This window comes from Cenococcum geophilum, assembly GCF_001692895.1.
Source record: "Cenococcum geophilum 1.58 unplaced genomic scaffold K441scaffold_48, whole genome shotgun sequence".
NCBI lineage: Eukaryota > Fungi > Ascomycota > Dothideomycetes > Gloniales > Gloniaceae > Cenococcum > Cenococcum geophilum.
In genome coordinates this window covers 567,842-585,493 of record NW_027137606.1, presented here as the reverse complement: position 1 = coordinate 585,493, position 17,652 = coordinate 567,842, and the positions used below count along the sequence as shown (strand labels likewise).

Sequence of the window (17,652 nt, the reverse complement as noted above, 5' to 3'; positions counted from 1 at the left end):
GATGTCTAACAGTTAAAGAAGGCTAAAATCGCACTTATTGCTATAGTTACTAAAAGAGAAGGCATAATTAAATACCTATAATCTTAGCTTAATAAGTATATTCGTAATAACGCTAGATACCTCTTTACTGTATATAACGCCACTTAAGTCTCTACGCCCTTAGCAACTTTACCTACTTAACGCTTAACAAAGGGTTAGCGCTAAGCAGCCTTACCTAACGGGAACCCCTACTAAAGCAATAACGAAAGCTATAACAACTAAACCTAAGCTGCCACTATAGGGTTTAATACACGTTACCTTAATCCTCTAGTTTTTTAAGGAGATCGCAAAGAATATAGCTACTAGAAGATATAAATCCATAAGAAACTAACTTAGAGCGCCTGCCTTTTTCCTACGGAAGATATTAAGATTAGCTATATTATTAGGCGAATAAAGGGTATACTATTTAATAGACTCTTCGCCTAATAGGAGACTAATGGCCCCTAAAAGTGGCAGTCCCACTAAGAAGTCCTTAATAATCTCAACCTAATATACTATAATTACAACCTACTAGCTACTAACCGAGCTAAACTACGTGCCTTAAAGATAAGCCCTACCAAATTATTTAATAAGTTCTATATTAAATTCCAGAAATATACCAGAGCCCTCACCTAAGACGATACTAAAGACTAAGAAGATCTCCTTAAAAAAGTCACTTATTGCCTTAGTTACGCAGCCGCTAGCTATAACTATAATGATGTTTATAATATAGTAGCAGCTATATAGAAGATTAAACGACGACTAAATTAGATCGCTACTATAAACCCCTATCCGAAGACCTCCTTATAGAAGCCCTCCGGACCTACTAAACTACTAACACCTACTACCCCAAGTAACACTACTGGTCCTAATATTAACCTTTCTATACTAACCTTCCCGTAAAAGCTACTAAATAGAGAATATAAGCTACTTTAGAAGCTAAAGCGTTGCTATAGATATTATTAAGAAGGCTGTTATAGCTATAGCCCAAACTACCTAATAGCTAGGTTTAGTAGCCGCCGCCTAATACCTAACCTAGTACCTTAAATACTAAATACGTCGCTATATGCCACTACTGTATAAGATAAAGACGTAGTAATAGCGGTAGAGTTAGATACGGAAACGGAAAACGCTAAGTCCTAGCCCTAAGTCGTAGATTAGGACGCCCTAATAATAAGGGGATCTATATATCGGCCTACTTAATAGATAACTTAATAAAGATAAATAGACGGAAATAAATAGTTTTACCTATAATAGGAACTACTGCTAAAAAATAATATAAAAGCCGTTCTATAATTAATTATAGAGCTACTAATAAATTTATAGATACCTAATTTATATGCACTTATAACCTACCTACCTTACCCCTTACTAAAGCCTACGCCCTATAACTCGCCGACGGTAGTTATACCGCACAGAAGATTACCTATATAGTATAACTCTACCTAAATATAAATAGGCACCAGGAAAAACTCTAGGCCTATATTACACTACTTACTAACTACCCTATTATCCTTAAAATAAACTAGCTTAAATAACACAACCCTACTATTAACTAAAAAAAGAGAGAAGTAACCTTTAACTCTAAATACTATAGAGAGACCTGCCTAGGATATGGCCTAGCCGTCTCTATCTACTCCCTAGGATACTAACCTAAGGAACCCCTTATTATCCTACCTACGACTAACTGCTACTATATAAGTGCCGCGGCCTTCTACCGTATAGTATATAGGAAAGGCTAGACCATTACCGCAGCCTCCTAATTATAACTATATAAGCTTAATAAAGAATAAAACTACGTCCTCTACAGTAATAGGATAGATATAGTTAACCTTTTAAAAAATGATGCCCCTATAGAACTCTACGGACTTTTACCTTTAGACTTTAAGAAGTTTATAAAGCTTAAAAAAGGACTTACTAATAAGGAACTCCGCAAGCTCCTCCCTAAGAGGTATTATAACTTTATTAACGTATACTTATAAAAGAGCATAGATATACTCCCCCTACATTAACCTAATAACTATACCATTAATATTAAATAAGGAAAAACGCCACCCTATAAAAGACCCTACTTAATATTAAAAGACGAACTTCTAGTTATTAAAAAGTATATCAATAAATACCTTAATAAAGGGTTTATTTGCCCTAGTATATCCCTAGTAGCCGCCCCTATCCTCCTTACTAAGAAGCTAAAAGGAGGTATTTAATTTTATGTTAGCTATAGAGGATTTAACGCTATTACAATTAAGAACTAATACCCCGTACCGCTTATACGTAAAACTCTTAAGCGGCTTAGCTAAGCTAAAATCTATACCAAGCTTAATATTATTGCCGCCTTTAACCGCCTCTAAATACAAGAAGGTGACGAATAAAAAACCACATTCGTATTACGCTTTAACTAATTTAAATATACTATTATGCCCTTTAGCGTATATAATGGCCTAGGCAGCTTTTAAAGCTATATTAATAACGCCTTATAGGACTACCTTAACGACTTCTGCTCTGCGTACCTAGATAATATACTTATTTATAGTAATAACCCTTTTAAGTATACTAAGTACGTTTAAAAGGTCCTATAGCGCCTTAGGGACGTAGGACTTTATATTAATTTAAAGAAGTGCGAATTCTTAGTTATAGAAGTAAAATACCTTAGACTAATTGTTACTATTAAGGGTGTCTATATAGACCCTGAGAAGGTATATATAATTACTAAATAGCAAACCCCTAACTATATTAAAGACATATAAGCTTTTCTTAGTTTTACTAACTTCTATTAAAAATTTATATATAACTTCTTGGGTATTATAGCACTACTTACAGCAATAATATAAATAAAGGGCCTTTCCGTAAAAGGAAGAAAAATATATCTATGTTTTATCTAGACGCCTAAATACGAGAAGGCGTTTTAAGACCTTAAAGATACTTTTACTAAAGCACCTATCCTAGCTTACTTTATACTAGGACAACAACTCTATCTTAAGATTAACTCCTTAGACTACGTTAACGCAGGCGTCCTCTCCTAAATAGGTAATAACGGTCTCCTCTACCTAGTCACATTTTATTCATCTAAGCTTATACTATAAGAATATAACTACAAGATCTATAATAAGGAACTTCTTATAATTATATAAGCGTTTAAGGAATTCTAACCGGAACTCTCCTTAGCAGAACCTAACTAGCTAACTAAAGTCCTTACGGATTATCGCAACCTTAAGTACTTTATAACTATAAAATAGCTAAACNNACGCNAAGNANGCTAGAACGAGTTCCTNTCTAGTTTTAACTTTAAAATNNNATATAGGCTAGGAGTATAAGGTACTAAGCCTAATAGCCTAACACGCCGCTTATAAGACCTTCCTTAGTCTAAAGATAACCCCTATAACTAGTTCTAACAATAGACGATCCTAAAAGCACGGAATTTGGCCCTAGGTATACTACCTACAATAAAGCCAACTATACCTCAGCTCTATACTATAGAACTAAAATTACCTCCCAAAATTAATAAGCTTATCACTACGGCATATAATACCTCTATTAACCTATTACTATATTAACTTATTACTATAAAGACCGCTAGCGCCTATACGCTGCTAACTAAACTCTAAAGCTTAGGCTAGATTAATATAGTAGCCTTAAAAGTAAAAGAAAACAGGCTCTATTATAAAGGCCGTCTATTTATCCCCAACTTAGAAAATCTATAACAGCAACTAATCTAAATGGCCTATAACCTCCGATTAAGCGGCTACCTAGGTAGAGAAGGAACCTATAAGCTTCTTAGCCGATACTACTTCTGGCCTAAAATAATAGACTTAGTTAAACGCTTTATAGGCGCCTGCTACAGTTATAAGCACGCTAAGGCCTTTAATATAAAGTACTAAGGACTACTACACCCTCTACTAGTACCTATATGACGATAGGCAGATATTACTATAGATTTCGTTATTAACCTACTACCCTATAAGCGACATGGCCGTACCTATAAGAACATCCTTATAATAATATACCGACTTATAAAAGAGCGCCACTACGTCCCAACCAAAGGCGTAGCCGTCAGCGACGTTACTAACGCCTTCCTTTGCGAAATCTACCAATTACATAGGTTACCTAACTTAATTACGTCTGACTAAGGCATATAGTTCGGCTCTAATATATAGAGACAAATCTTCTAACGCCTTAGCATCTCCGTTAAGATATCTATATCCTTCTACTACGAAACTGCTGGGTAACCAGAAAACGCTAATACTAGCATAAAAGCGTACCTATAATAGGTAGTCGCCTATAGTCAAGATAACTAAGTAAATCACCTCCTATTAGGTGAATTCGCAGCAAATAATTACGTCTTAACTACTATAGGACTTACCCCATTCTTCGCGAATAAGGGATATTACCCCTAATCCAGTATAGAACCACCAAAACCTATTGATAAGAAACTGCTATATAGAAAATGCCTTAAGATACTACTTGCCAACCAGCATGCAGACCGTATAAAAAATCTACTCAACTACTATAAGGGAGAAATGGCCTAGGCTTAAGTAAAGCAGGCTTACTTCGCCAACTATTATAGAACGCCACCACCGGAGATGCGTATTAGCGACTAGGTATAGCTAGATATACGCAATATCTCTACACAAAGGCCTATAAAGTCACTTAATTATAAGAACCTCGGCCCCTACCTAATTAAACGAGTTATTAATAGGGGAGCCGTATATAAGCTAGAGCTCCTACCTACCCTAGCTACCTACGGGATATAGCCTATATTTTACCCATAGCTACTATACCTTTACTAGCCTAACCCCTTACCGGGGCAGATACAGCCTAAACCCCTACTAGTACTAATCTGAGATAAGAATAAAGATAAGAACTATAAGGAGTGGACCATTAAACAAATTATTAACTCTAAATACTTTGGCAAAGGCAGAGGATAACGGCTTTACTATAGAGCTATATACACAGGATTCGATATAAATCAGCCAGAATAGCAACTATAGGAAGACTTTAAAAATGCAAAGGATCTAATTAGCAACTTTTATTACGCGAACCTATAGAAACCGGGCCTAAGCAGAGATTTTATACCTAATTCTCTATAGAAGCCCTTATAGAGTTAAACCGTTATACATTACTATATAGGGGTAAATTACCATTAGATTGCCGTTAGATTGCGGTAAAGTATAATTACGTGACCAAAATATTGTTAAGATGTCCAGGAACTTTAACCGGCGGTTAAAGTTGTCTAATTAGTTAGATTTTTAAATGCTAAGCCTTATTATATAACGTTGTTTTAAGCCTTTAGTAATACCCCCCTTTCTTCTTTTCTATACCCTAAGTATCCCTTCTATATATATATAGTAACCACAGCGTCGCCGGAGCTCCGCCTCTATAGGAGGGGGGGNAGTGTTACGGAACCCCACCGCAGGGGCCTCTATAGGAGAGCCCCGTGCTCTCGCATACACCTCGCGTATAGCTTATATCAGCTACGCGTAGGTATATCACCTCCTTACGCCCTCGACCCTTACGATTGATCGCGTAACGTCTTGTAGACTCCTCGAATATATACGTCTTGTAGCCACTACCCCGTCCCGTAACAAATTAGGAGTCTTTAGATATTGCTATAAGACTAAGTAAGAGGCTAGTTTTATAAGCGTAGATAGTTGCTAATATAGTAATCTACTTTCCATTTCTATCCTAACTAATATTTCTAACCCTACCACTATTAAAAGCCTTCTTACAAAAGATTCTCCTTATTTTCTTAAGGAAGCCAATAAAAAAGCCCTTTTTATCTATATTATACATATTCTCCAGTTATATATTATATTTAATAATCTCCCTACTAAGTAGTTTAAAATATAAGGCTGTAATATAGCGCTGAATTTGCCTTCTTATATATAGTATTAATTAGTAAGAGGTATCTGGTCTTTATAAGTAGCCAGCTAGCGCGCCGCCTAGTAATCTCCTGTAATTCTAGCTGCTAGATTTTAAACCATTACAGTTATAAGAGGAAGCCCGCGTTCGGTAAGGTCGTTAATATATTTTATAAGCGCTTTTAACTATACGCGGTCGAGTAATCGCATTAAATCATTCGTAGATTCCTTAGACTTAGTGACGTTACAAAAGCGCTTAGAGAGGGTCGTACGGTCGCATCCATGCTTTTTTACTATTACAGAAATATTCGGCTTGTCTTAAAGCCTTAAATCAGCAAAAGCAGCGTCGATATTCGCTATTTTGGTGGTAATACTATTTAATTTTAACAATTTTGATGGGGTTAAACCGTACACACCCTGGCGGAGACTTCTATATAAAAGAAGAGAAAATACAGTTTTTAATAGAAGAGGAGCTCTTGGTGATTTAAATCGCTATTTATATAGATATATCGTAAAGTAAAGCTCCTATAATCTAAAGCTCTCAGCCAGAAAATATCCGTCCTCCCCACGCCGCTTCGAGATTCGACTTTCCACCCCTATCCCTTACACCGTCGAGTTCCTCAAAATTATGGCCCGTGCGAGCAACGCCAAAAATCGTCCTTATCATCAAATATGGCTGTAAATATATAGAATAAGTTATATATATAGTTGATCCTTAATATTTACTTATGCTATATAAGTCCTCTAGCAGTCTACTTATTATTTAAGGCCCTGTTTTTATACTATAAGTGGTAATATTTAATATATAAAGTTTAATCTATTTACAAGAGTCGCATAACAACAATATTTATGTTTTTGGTGTTCGCGCACGGGCCACTTGTTTTGCGCCTTTCTCAGCCGGGTAAAAAGGCGTGCACGGGCTGTTCGCGTGCACGGAGGTAAAATCAAAGAACGAAAGCCTAAATCTAGTTGACGGCGGTGCCTACAATAGGTACGGATCTCACGCTAATTAGTTAAATGAGAGAGGCACTGACTCCTTTGCATAATAGTTACAGTATCGTACTCTGTTCGGCTCATCGCTAGGCCGGCCTTTGCGCCCGCAATAAGCGCTCAGCCCAAGAGCTGAGAATACGGCCAGCAGCGAGAATTGCAAAGGCAACAATAGTAGCCATGCATTCTCCCGAGAATTTCAGCTCTTCATTTCTTTAATTTCCCTCCTCAACCACGATTTTTGGGCGTCTTTTCCCTCAAATCTCTCGGGGTTTTCGTCGAAATGGTGAATGGCACTGTTTATTGTGGGCTCTGGATCAATGAAGGTTAGTATTATGCTACATGCTATCGCAACTCCTCCCAGCTTTCTCACAAACTTTCAGGCAAAGGCCAATCTCTTGGCGCGACGCTCACGCTCCGTAAGGAATGGGGCTTCGTTCTTGTCTCCTTCTTGACGCTCTATGTGCGCTACGCCGGCAGTCACTTCTGGGCCATCATTTGTTTCGCTTTACATCAAACGCGAGCGACATCTCAAGGCCAAGATGATCTCCACCACCAGCTCCAAGTCTTGCTCCGGGCCCGTTCTAGCAGTGGCGGCATGGTGATGAACGTGCTTGAGATGAGCTGGGGCCGGAGGCTGGACAGATGCGCAGCGCTCCTCCGCTGCTTTCCTATTGTGCTATTGGCAACCATGCATTTGGCGGCGTTTGGTGTTGCAGGACTGTTCTCGTCAAAAGCCATTACCAATAGCGACAACGAAGTCTTGGCCCGAAGCGCTTCTTGCGGATGGATGGACGAAGAGCCGCTTACGGGCAGGACAACCCCCAGCTTTGATGACGCAGCCAGAGAGACTGCAGATGCATTTTTAGTCACGACTCGTTGGAGTGTTCGGAGAGGCTACGATTACGCGCGCTCATGCTACGGTGATTTGCTAGGCGCTACCGATGGTTCAACTTGCAACATTTACGTTAAACCGAGCATCAACTCGATAACAACTACCGCAGCTCCTTGCCCATTCCCAGGAAGGGTCTGTGCCACAGATGCCGTTACGATAGATTCAGGATATATAGACTCAGATCGTCATCTCGGAATTAACGTACATGAGAAGGACAGAATTTCTATAAGGAAAGTGCTCTCATGTGCTCCTTTGCTCGGTGAAAAGTATACTCAGGGTTGGTTCCAGCCTCCGGCGTCCGCGGGGGTTATACCAAACAACTCTTATAAGGCATACTACTTCGGCCCGCGTCTATCAGATGCGGCAACCAATCGCTCCTCCACCGAGTACACATTTACCATAAGCAATTTCTCGCTTCACCTAGCTCAGTCGGAATATCACATTAGGTATGTTTCCGCGAGCTAAACTTTGATTGCCTACTCTTCTCTGACCAGCATCCGATTCATAGTTACGCGTCGTACTTTCCTACCAATGAATCAGCGAGTCAGTTCACTCCCATACCAGAATTGCTAGCTAGCCAGGCCGATATCTTCTTGATGGGTCTAGAAAACAGAGCAGTATACCCCAACATGGTGGAAGACCCGTGGTTCGAAGCGAGCATTCGCAGTAGATCGAAATTTTTTACCGCTTCGAAAGATTTGTCATTTCTAGGTTGCATAGAGCGCTATCAATTCTGTACGAACAGTGAAGCCGAGTGCAGTCCCCTGACCGGTTTCTATAGCTTATCCCCAGATCCCAGTCAAAACTTCGACCTGAGCGCAACACAAAGAGCTGTTTTCCGGCTCCTGTGGAAGGCTGTAGAGGGCATGTCACTCTACGTAACGCTCATGATTCTTAATAAAGACCCACTGCTCGCAAACAACTACTTATGGGGAGGAGGAGGCTTTACATCGAGTCCGCTCCCAGGGAACCATTGGCAGAGCGAGGTTCGCAACATCTTCAACGCTTCGCTCGCGCTTCTGCAGCAACGCGTTGTCGAATACGCGTCGCCACCAGTGGTTGAGTTCCGGCCTGGGATTAGCTCGCTCAAACATGTTGTCCGTCCTACTGACTCGGAAGCACTTCGACTTTGCGACCAAGTCAAGATACTCACCACTAATTACACGTCCTTCAGCTTCCTCGGAGTCGTACTGACTCTTTTGGCCGGGGGCATAATCATTTCCACCAATATGTCTCTTCCCACTGTCGTGTCCTGGGTGCAGCTAAAGAGGGGCAAGGGACTCCACCAGCGACTCGAATGGATCGAGACCAATGGATTGCAACTGCAACGAATGGCGTGTGAGGGGCGCGGAATTGGGCCGTGGAGTGGACGAGAGGATTATGCTCCCAGCACTGTTGTCGTGGGACAGAAGTTTTCCCTTACCAAACTTTCGTTAGAGCACAGGAACCGTTCGTCTTCAGAGTATGAGCTGTTAGACCAGACTCGTGGTGCTCCTTACCGCTCTTTCATAACGCCTTAGCATAAAGATGGCCAGTCGAAAAGAGCGGCCAGCCGAACGGGCACGGTGGAGAAAACGGCCTTGTAGACCTCTTGGCAAAGTCCAACAGACCGTTATGCCTCATCTAAATAGGAAGAGTCACGAGACAATGTGCTTTCTTTCCGTTCTCAGTGATAATCAGCATGCTAAAAACATTTCGCCAATCTCAGCACAGAGGTGGACACACGGTACCAAGCCACAAGCTGCACGGCACCTTCGGAGAGAGTTGTGTGTGGAGTTTTCTAGCTAATGAATCCTGCGGCTTGGGTAATAGCAAGAGGCATGTAGTCGAGAGCGCACAGGAGTCCCTTCGCATCATCTTCATTAAAGTTCCCCTGAAGCTTCTTATGAAGGAGGTCCATTACAAGTTTTTCACCCATCGAGTCGACCGTTATAATGTCTCTAGTATCTCCTTTTATTTTAAAGGCTACATCCCGGCTCTGAGAAGCGGCAAGGATGGATCCATTTTAAGATCGGGAAGGAATTCCGATAAAAGGAGACAATGTCTTTGATCGCGCGCTCCGGCTCATCCGAGTCGAATCGTCCTTGGACCAGGCCCTTGATCGTCACACGGTGTCTGCTTCTGGAAGATCCTGTCCGACAGCGATACATGCGTCAATGCACTCATTAACCGTCATCCGAAGCCGACCAAGCATGACGGCTATAAGACTGGGCTATTTATTAGCCCTAAATCCCATAACGTTAATAATACCATTAACTAACCCGCTAGTGCTAGTGCCTCTAAATATATCAAAGTAGTCGCAAGGCTTCGGCGGCGATTCTGGGTCGGCCTTCTCCATTAGCTACCTTAGGATCTAAAGGGTTAACAGGCCTTAGACGCCGCTGCCGTTAAGGGCAAGCAGGTGGAGTTTATGCTCAGGTGTGGCTGGGGAATGGATGGGTAGTAAGGCTCAATAGAAACATGCAGCAGCACAATCACGAACCCACACAGCTGCGGGGTTGTGTTATAGAAAGTGTTGTAGTTCATCTTCGGCTTAAAAAGGCTGAGAATGCGGGTGCGGCTAATACCTAGCCTACTGGCTGCAGCTGCTAAATGAGAGTGATCTCCTTTACCTTAACAAGCTTAGACTATAGAATTAAATTAGCGGATATATATATATATATCCGCAAGTAGATAATTTAAAAGGCATTATTAAGTAGTTATAACAGGTAAGGTAAATAGTTTTGGTGGTGGGCTAAATTACAGTCGCTTCGGTAAAAGACGATCAAATGCCAGAAACCATGATCAAAAATAGAAATTTGCCGAATCCTCACCTGTTTGAACCCTTTTTCTGTACTCGCGCATGCCACTACCCATTACCTTATTATTACCTTATATTTAAAGCCATGGGCAAACCTGCCTGGTTGACTGAACAGAAGTCGATTGTACAAGCTCTAATTAACCTTGGCAACGACGATTTCTATATAGAAGTTAAGACCCGCGTTCTTTAACCTACTCTTTGATATTAGAGGGTAAATTTAAGGAGATTTAGCCAGATTAATCCACCGATTAAGGCGAGTAGTAGGCTGCTGCTACTTACAGATAAGGCTCTAGATGTATAACGTTAGGTATTATTAATATTAATTTATTAACGCGTACCTTAGGGCCTCCTTAAATACCTCTTATATAGCCCAGACGCCTATTTTAAAGAGATGCTCTAGTTTCTATATAATGAATATAATATAATAGTGGCACAGAGTACGCTATCGGCTAGATTAAAGCGAAGGAGATAAAGTAGAAAGGTTATAAGGATAATTATATAATAACGCAACCTAGGCCTAAGAGATAACTAGATCGTTTAAACCTATAGCTATAGGCGTAATTAGTTTATTTTTATTAATAAATTAGCTTATAATAAAAAGATAATAAATAAGAAGTATAGGTAGGCACCTATTAATAAGCCTACTAAAGGAATGTCAGAATTAAAGAGATCTAAAAGATAGAGCTTACTACTAGCGTATACCTAGCAGGGCTATATGCCTAGTTGGTTAATATACTAAGGCTCTATTAACGGGTTAATATTTATTTAGTAGATAAAGAACGAGGTTTTTACTTATATGTAGCCTTATCTATAGCCTTGTTTAGTTCTAGTAATAGATAATATATTAATCCATTATAATAAGGTATATAGTAACTATAAAGGATAGGCGCGCTAACGCTGCTACTTACTTAAATCTAGGAAGTTTAACGCCTCTATAATGCTGCTGGTGTTAAACTTAAATATCTTCCTCCTTACTTACCCAATTTTAATCCAATTAAGGCCTCTTTTTATAACTTAAAGTAGTGGCTACATACTTATTAATTTAAAGCTAAACTATAGAATAACTTTAGCGACTTTTTAAACTATACGGTAGAGTAATAAGGATTTAATAAAAGGGTAAAAGGCTATTTCTTACGGGTAGGAATTAAGCAGTAGATAAAGGGAAGGATACGGTCTATTATTATATAGAGCGCCTACTAATTAAGACGTTAAGTAAGGCCTCTGCTATAGCACTATAACGTTACCAATCTATTCTAAAGTCCTCTAAGTTATCTACTATACGATTAATAAGCCTGTATATTAAGCCAATCCTATATAGCTTTATATAGCCTATATTGTTATTAAGCAGCGCATACTTAAGTATCTTAAAGGTATAGTACTTGTTAACTAAAATTAACTCCGCTTTAGTAAAGGCGTAGGCAAAAGCTAGATAACGGCTTTATAGCCATTTAATAAAGGCACTAAGTTTACTATTTAATTATTTAATATCGCTGCGGGCGGGGCTGCTAGGTAGTAGGCTAGTANAAGGCATATTTAAGAGTAAATAGTAAGGATGTTACGGACGCTTTAAGTACAATATTACGACTACTTGGAAAAGAGTCGGAAGAAGCTAGTTAGTTAATTTAAGCACGATTCAGGATGGAGCCGATAGAGCTATATAACGAGGAATGGTAACTAAGGTCACATAATATAATCTATAGGATCTATAGGATCTATATAATCCATAACAGAGTAGATAAAGCACACGTATATTACGTATAAGAAGGATTTTATAGGAGTACGGTTGTATATTTAAGGACTTTTAGTCCCTACCTAGATAGTTCCTTCTTTGTAGTGATTCTCAGAATATAATTAGAGTTAATTTATTAGACAACTACTCCACTAGTTATTATTACGTTATTAACTTTACCTTGTATTACCTATACACTTAGCCTAATAACGAGCCCATCGTAGTTCCTACTATAAGGTTTTATTACATGATTACTACCTAGTTACGGTATTAAGTATAGAAAGTTAAATAATATACCACTAAAAGCAGCTACTATAACGCCATTAACGGCGGCAACTACTTCAAGGTTAAGTGACACTCGTATAGCGGACACTGACTTATAGCAACCTATAACGGTTAGATAGCTATAAGAGATAGTTAACCAGTTAATAACAAACAATGCGGCGCTAGAAGAAAGGGTTAATAGGATAGGAGCAGTAAAGATTAAGTTACTATTAATTAAGAGATATTTAGGGGAGAGATTAAAGCTTAAAGGGTTTCTTATATAAATACACTTTAAAGTTACACAGGAAGGGGTAAAACTACCAACACTTATAGATTGAATAGCCTATGCAGGACTATTCCTATTAGGAAGGGCACTTAAATAGTTTAAGCCTTACCTTACGGAAATATAGGCAAACGGAATAACGACCACTAATTAAGAGGTACAATTTATATTCTTAAGCTAGGAAGGGTTTACGAAGCAACTTATATAAATATTTGGAGACCTAAAGGCAGTAACTATGGCGAAAAAAAACTCTAAGACATTATATAATAAACCTTAGCAATTAAGTATACAATACAGTTCTAGACGTTAGCGACGTAAGTTAAATGGAATAATAAGGCGCTTATAGCATAGTATAAGCAAGGACTTAAGGCTAAAGTCTAGGATGTAATTATCCTAATAAAAATGCGGACATCTTAAGGGAGTTAATAGATTAAGCGATTAAGATTAATAGTCGGATTTACTAAAGGGAACAGGCTAAGAGAGGTTAGGATAGAGTTCTATAGTTATATAAGGCGTAGAGTACGCAACAACTAAAGCTAAGTTAGAAACTATAGTATAGCGCAGAGCTAATAGACCTAAGTAGTACTAAAGAAGCCTATAAGAGATAGAGTAAGAAACTATAAAAACCTAGAGGTTAAGGATCTAGTAATTATAGGACTAAGGAGTAAAGGCCAAACTAGGGATTTTAGTAGTAGAAGACGTTTAGGCGGACTCTATAATAAAGTTAATAGTTTAAGAATAGAGCTTGCATAAATTGCGGAAAATAAGGTTACTTTATAAGGGATTATAAAAATGGTTAGAGTTACTATGCAATAAAGGGAACTAGACTAGTAGTAGAAGACATATATATATAGAGAGATAATAGTATACTGCGAGGAACAAAAGAGTATTTAATTAGAAGTTTTATATTCTGTTATAATAACGCATACTAAATTTATAAAGACGCTAAATATAGTATAAGCTATTGGCTATAGGAGCTAATAACCTTAAAATATAAAGGAACCAATAAACCAGTTCGCAGATTGGATATTAAGGACAATAAATTTAATATAGGTAAACTATTCCATAATAATAAGGCAACGAAGGCAGCTTACTAGGAGTATATAGACCTTGGAGATATTATATAAGAGGTAGAGAATAATTCTACTATAGAATAGGGAATATTAATAGGGATTAAGACCCCACTAGATATAATATCTATCGCTTTACAAGACGCAAGAGAAGTAGGATAGTAAACTACTTTAGTACTTAATAAAGGTAAAAGGCTAAAGGCTTAAAATTCTTAAAACAAGATAAGAGATAACTAAGACTCTTAAGATAAGATAAGGCATACCTAAGGACCTATAATAGACAGAAACCGATAAAGTAGGGTAATAGCTTAGTTTAAGGACATATAAATAAGCTCGGGATAGAGTTTCCCATAGGCATAAGATTTTCAAGATAAAATAAGTGAGATTTAAGACTCTTAAGATAAGATAAGGACACCTAAGCCTAGTTAGACTAAGGTAGGAGTAAAGCTTAAGACAGAAGCAAGCTTAGGATTAAGAATTCTATAGAACTAAGATTTTAAGACATAAATAAGAACTACTAACAAGATTAAAAAGTAAGAAGACTTTAAAGATCTACTTAGAAGATAAAAACCGAAAGAAACTATAATAGAATTCAGAGCTAGAATTATTGCATAGCAATAACAAAAGTTAAATTAAAGGACTAACACACTAGGACGTACTAAGGATAGAGTACTTATACGGAGAATTACTAATAGGCCTAGGATAGGCATACTAAGAGCTAAGTAGCTTACCGAACTGGAAAATAAAGAGGATTTAAAGATTTTAACTAGGTTTAAGGAATAATATATAAAGGGCTATCATAATATAGCAATAAGAAGATACTTCCTTATAAATAAGCTGTATATACTCCAGTAATTATACTAAAAGTAGTATAGACAAAGGCATAATAATAAGTGGGAAGATTTCTATATGTGGTTGGATAAGAAAGTTATCTAAAACTACCTAATCACAGAAAAGACTATAAGTTACATTAAAGGAGCCTTAATTATAACGTTAAAAGATCTAGAGGAGTAATTAGAGGACTAGAGAAGTAAAAGGCAAATTATAGTACCTATAAACAAAGCCGTAACGCTTAAATTAACACAAGAAAGGTTTAAACTTAAGGATAAAGACGAGCTAAGAGTTAACCTAAGACACTAAGCATATTATACATTAGCATAGATAATATACGTAGATAATGCGTATAATATATATAGAGCACTAAAGGACAAAAACCGGAAATACCTAGTAAGGATATACTAGTTATTAAATAAGGCAAAATATAGGAACGCTAAGTATATACATAGTTGGCACCTAGTAGAAGTATAAGCCTAAGGGGACTTAATACTTTAGCTAAGAAGATTCCTTACAGAAGAATGCCTAAATAGATAATAGTAGTGGGAATACCTAGAGAATACGTGTCTATAGCATATTAAAGATAAAAAGCGAACTAAGTTTTGGCTAAAAGTAGACTAAGTATAAACAAGATTAAGCAGCTAATAGTTAGGAAAAGGGGAGGCCTATAGGACTAGAGGGAACTAGTAGTAGAGCCTTAGACCCTTAAAGAAATTTAAGGACAATACCTAAATCTATAAGTTAAATAGCAAGATTAACAGTTTAAAGCACTAATAGATAGTAGAGTAATAAGAAACCATATCTTATTAGTAGCAGTTAAAAGAATGGGACTACTATATAGGAAAAAGGAGTACCCTTACCTATTAGTGACAATTTTAGGAGATCTAATAGCCTATAAAGGAGGTATTATTAATCTTAAAACAGGACCTATTTAGTTAACTATTAAAGGGAGACAAATCGAGATATTTTTTAATATATTACTATTAGGGAATAATAAGGTAGTACTAAGAATACCTTAGTTACAGGAATATAATCTAAAGATCGATTAGGTTATAGGTTAGGTTAATATTAAAAATACTTAACGCCATAAGATGTAATAATAAGCTAAGTTAGTATAATACTAAGTAGGAGCAACCTATAAAGAAACGGAAAAAGAACTAAGTTATATACTAAAGAGATACTATAAGTATAGTAAGAAACTATAGTTACTAAAAAGTAAAAAGCTGTTAGAGTATATAGTATAGGACTATAAGATAGAATTAGAACTAGGAATAAGTTTAAGGTTTTTCCTAATCTATAAGCTTACCAAAAAAGAAGGTAGAGCATTAAAAGAGTTTATCCAGGAAACCCTACGGAAAGGATATATTAGACCATCGCAGTTATTAGCGGGTTATCCAGTACTATTTATACTAAAGAAGAATAGTAAACTAAGGCTGTATATTAACTATAGATAGTTAAATAGCATTACTAGGAAGGATAGGTATCCTTTACCTTTAATTAGCGAAATCTAAGATAAAATAGGTAATGCACAAATCTTTACGAAGATAGATCTAAGATAGGCGTACTATTAGATTAGAATTAAGGAAGGCAATAAATAAAAGGCAGCCTTTAGGTTAAAGGAAGGACTATATAAACCATTAGTTATGCAATTTAGGCTTATAAACGTACTAGTAACGTTTTAGAAGCGTATTAATAATATATTAGGAGAACACTTAAATTAATTTATTATAGTATACCTTAATAATATTATTATCTACTTAATAACTAAGAAAGAACACAGGGAATACATTAAATGGGTTTTAAAGAAACTATAAGAAAAACAGATGCTAGTAGTAATTAAGAAATATAAGTTCTTTACTAGGAAGACCGATTTTGTTAGATTTATTATTAAACTAGGCTAACTTAGTATAGATTTAAAGAAGATCGAGGCTATAGTAAATTGGCAAGAACTAGAGAACGTTATATAGTTAAAATTATTCCTAGGGTTTTATAATTACTATAGAAGGTTTATAGCGCAGTGGTTAAAGGATATTAAACTATTTACGCGCTTAATAAAGAAAGAAAAACTATAGGCATAGGGAAAGGAATAGTAAGAATTATTTAAAAAGTTAAAGAATTGTTCACCTAGGAGCCAGTTCTTAAGATTTATTAACTAGAACTAGAAATAGTTATAGAGACGGATGCATTAGACTTTATACTAGGGGTATACTTTATATAGAAACACCAAGATAGATAGCACCTAGTAGTATACTATAGTCGGAAAATAATACTACTAGAGTTAAACTATAATATCTATAACAAAGAGTTACTAGGTATAGTTATAGTATTAAAAAAATAGAAAGTATTCTTATAAGGTATAGAGAAACTATTTATAGTTAAAACAGATTATAAAAACCTAACAGGATTCCTAATAATAAAGAAACTTAACTAAAGATAGGTTAAATGGGCAGAGATGCTTACAGAATACTATTTTAAGATTTAGTATACTAAGGGTATAGACAATACGCGAGCAAACGCTCTAAGTTAAAAAGCTAAACTATAAAGCAATAAAAAGCCATTAGGGGCTTTACTGTGAAAAGATATAGATAGATTAATTAGGTATAATTATCTAAAAATTATAATAACTTAGAAAGAGTTAAATAAAGTTTACAAATTACTAGAAAGCTTTTAGGTATAGAGAATCTTTAAGGCATAGCTAGAAGAACAATTAAAATATCTAGGAGAAGAAATACTATATAAGTATAGAGAGGTAAAGTATATCCCAAGAAGCATAGCAGAGCATTTTATAAAAGATTTCTATAAGGGAATAACTTAAGGATATAATGGAGCTAGGGGCTTAGTGTTAAGACTCTAAGAGGAGTATATTATTAATGGAATCTAGGGCTTAGCATAAAAAGTTATAAGGGAATAT

The 17,652-nt window shown here is 36.8% G+C and overlaps 3 protein-coding genes across 3 annotated transcripts; 1 reads left to right on the top strand and 2 right to left on the bottom strand.

Moving 5' to 3' along the window:
• Nucleotides 1-7,149: 7,149 nt before the first annotated feature.
• Nucleotides 7,150-9,332, top strand: K441DRAFT_699216 (uncharacterized protein; the record flags this gene model as incomplete). The annotated part of the gene is made up of 3 exons (XM_067653138.1): nucleotides 7,150-7,192; nucleotides 7,250-8,207; nucleotides 8,270-9,332. 3 exons carry the CDS (start codon nucleotides 7,150-7,152, stop codon nucleotides 9,279-9,281), a joined length of 2,013 nt encoding a protein of 670 aa, XP_067499781.1. The 3' UTR covers nucleotides 9,282-9,332.
• A 30-nt stretch (nucleotides 9,333-9,362) lies between these two features.
• On the bottom strand, nucleotides 9,363-10,102 carry K441DRAFT_732583 (uncharacterized protein). The gene is made up of 2 exons (XM_067654247.1): nucleotides 10,023-10,102; nucleotides 9,363-9,968 (listed from the first exon to the last, which is right to left on the bottom strand). The coding sequence occupies exon 2, from the start codon at nucleotides 9,909-9,911 to the stop codon at nucleotides 9,720-9,722; it is 192 nt and encodes a 63-aa protein (XP_067499780.1). The 5' UTR covers nucleotides 9,912-9,968; nucleotides 10,023-10,102; the 3' UTR covers nucleotides 9,363-9,719.
• K441DRAFT_244239 (uncharacterized protein) lies at nucleotides 9,968-10,294 on the bottom strand. The gene has a single exon (XM_067640732.1). It carries the CDS (start codon nucleotides 10,285-10,287, stop codon nucleotides 10,123-10,125), a length of 165 nt encoding a protein of 54 aa, XP_067499779.1. The 5' UTR covers nucleotides 10,288-10,294; the 3' UTR covers nucleotides 9,968-10,122.
• Between the last annotated feature and the right edge of the window lie 7,358 nt (nucleotides 10,295-17,652).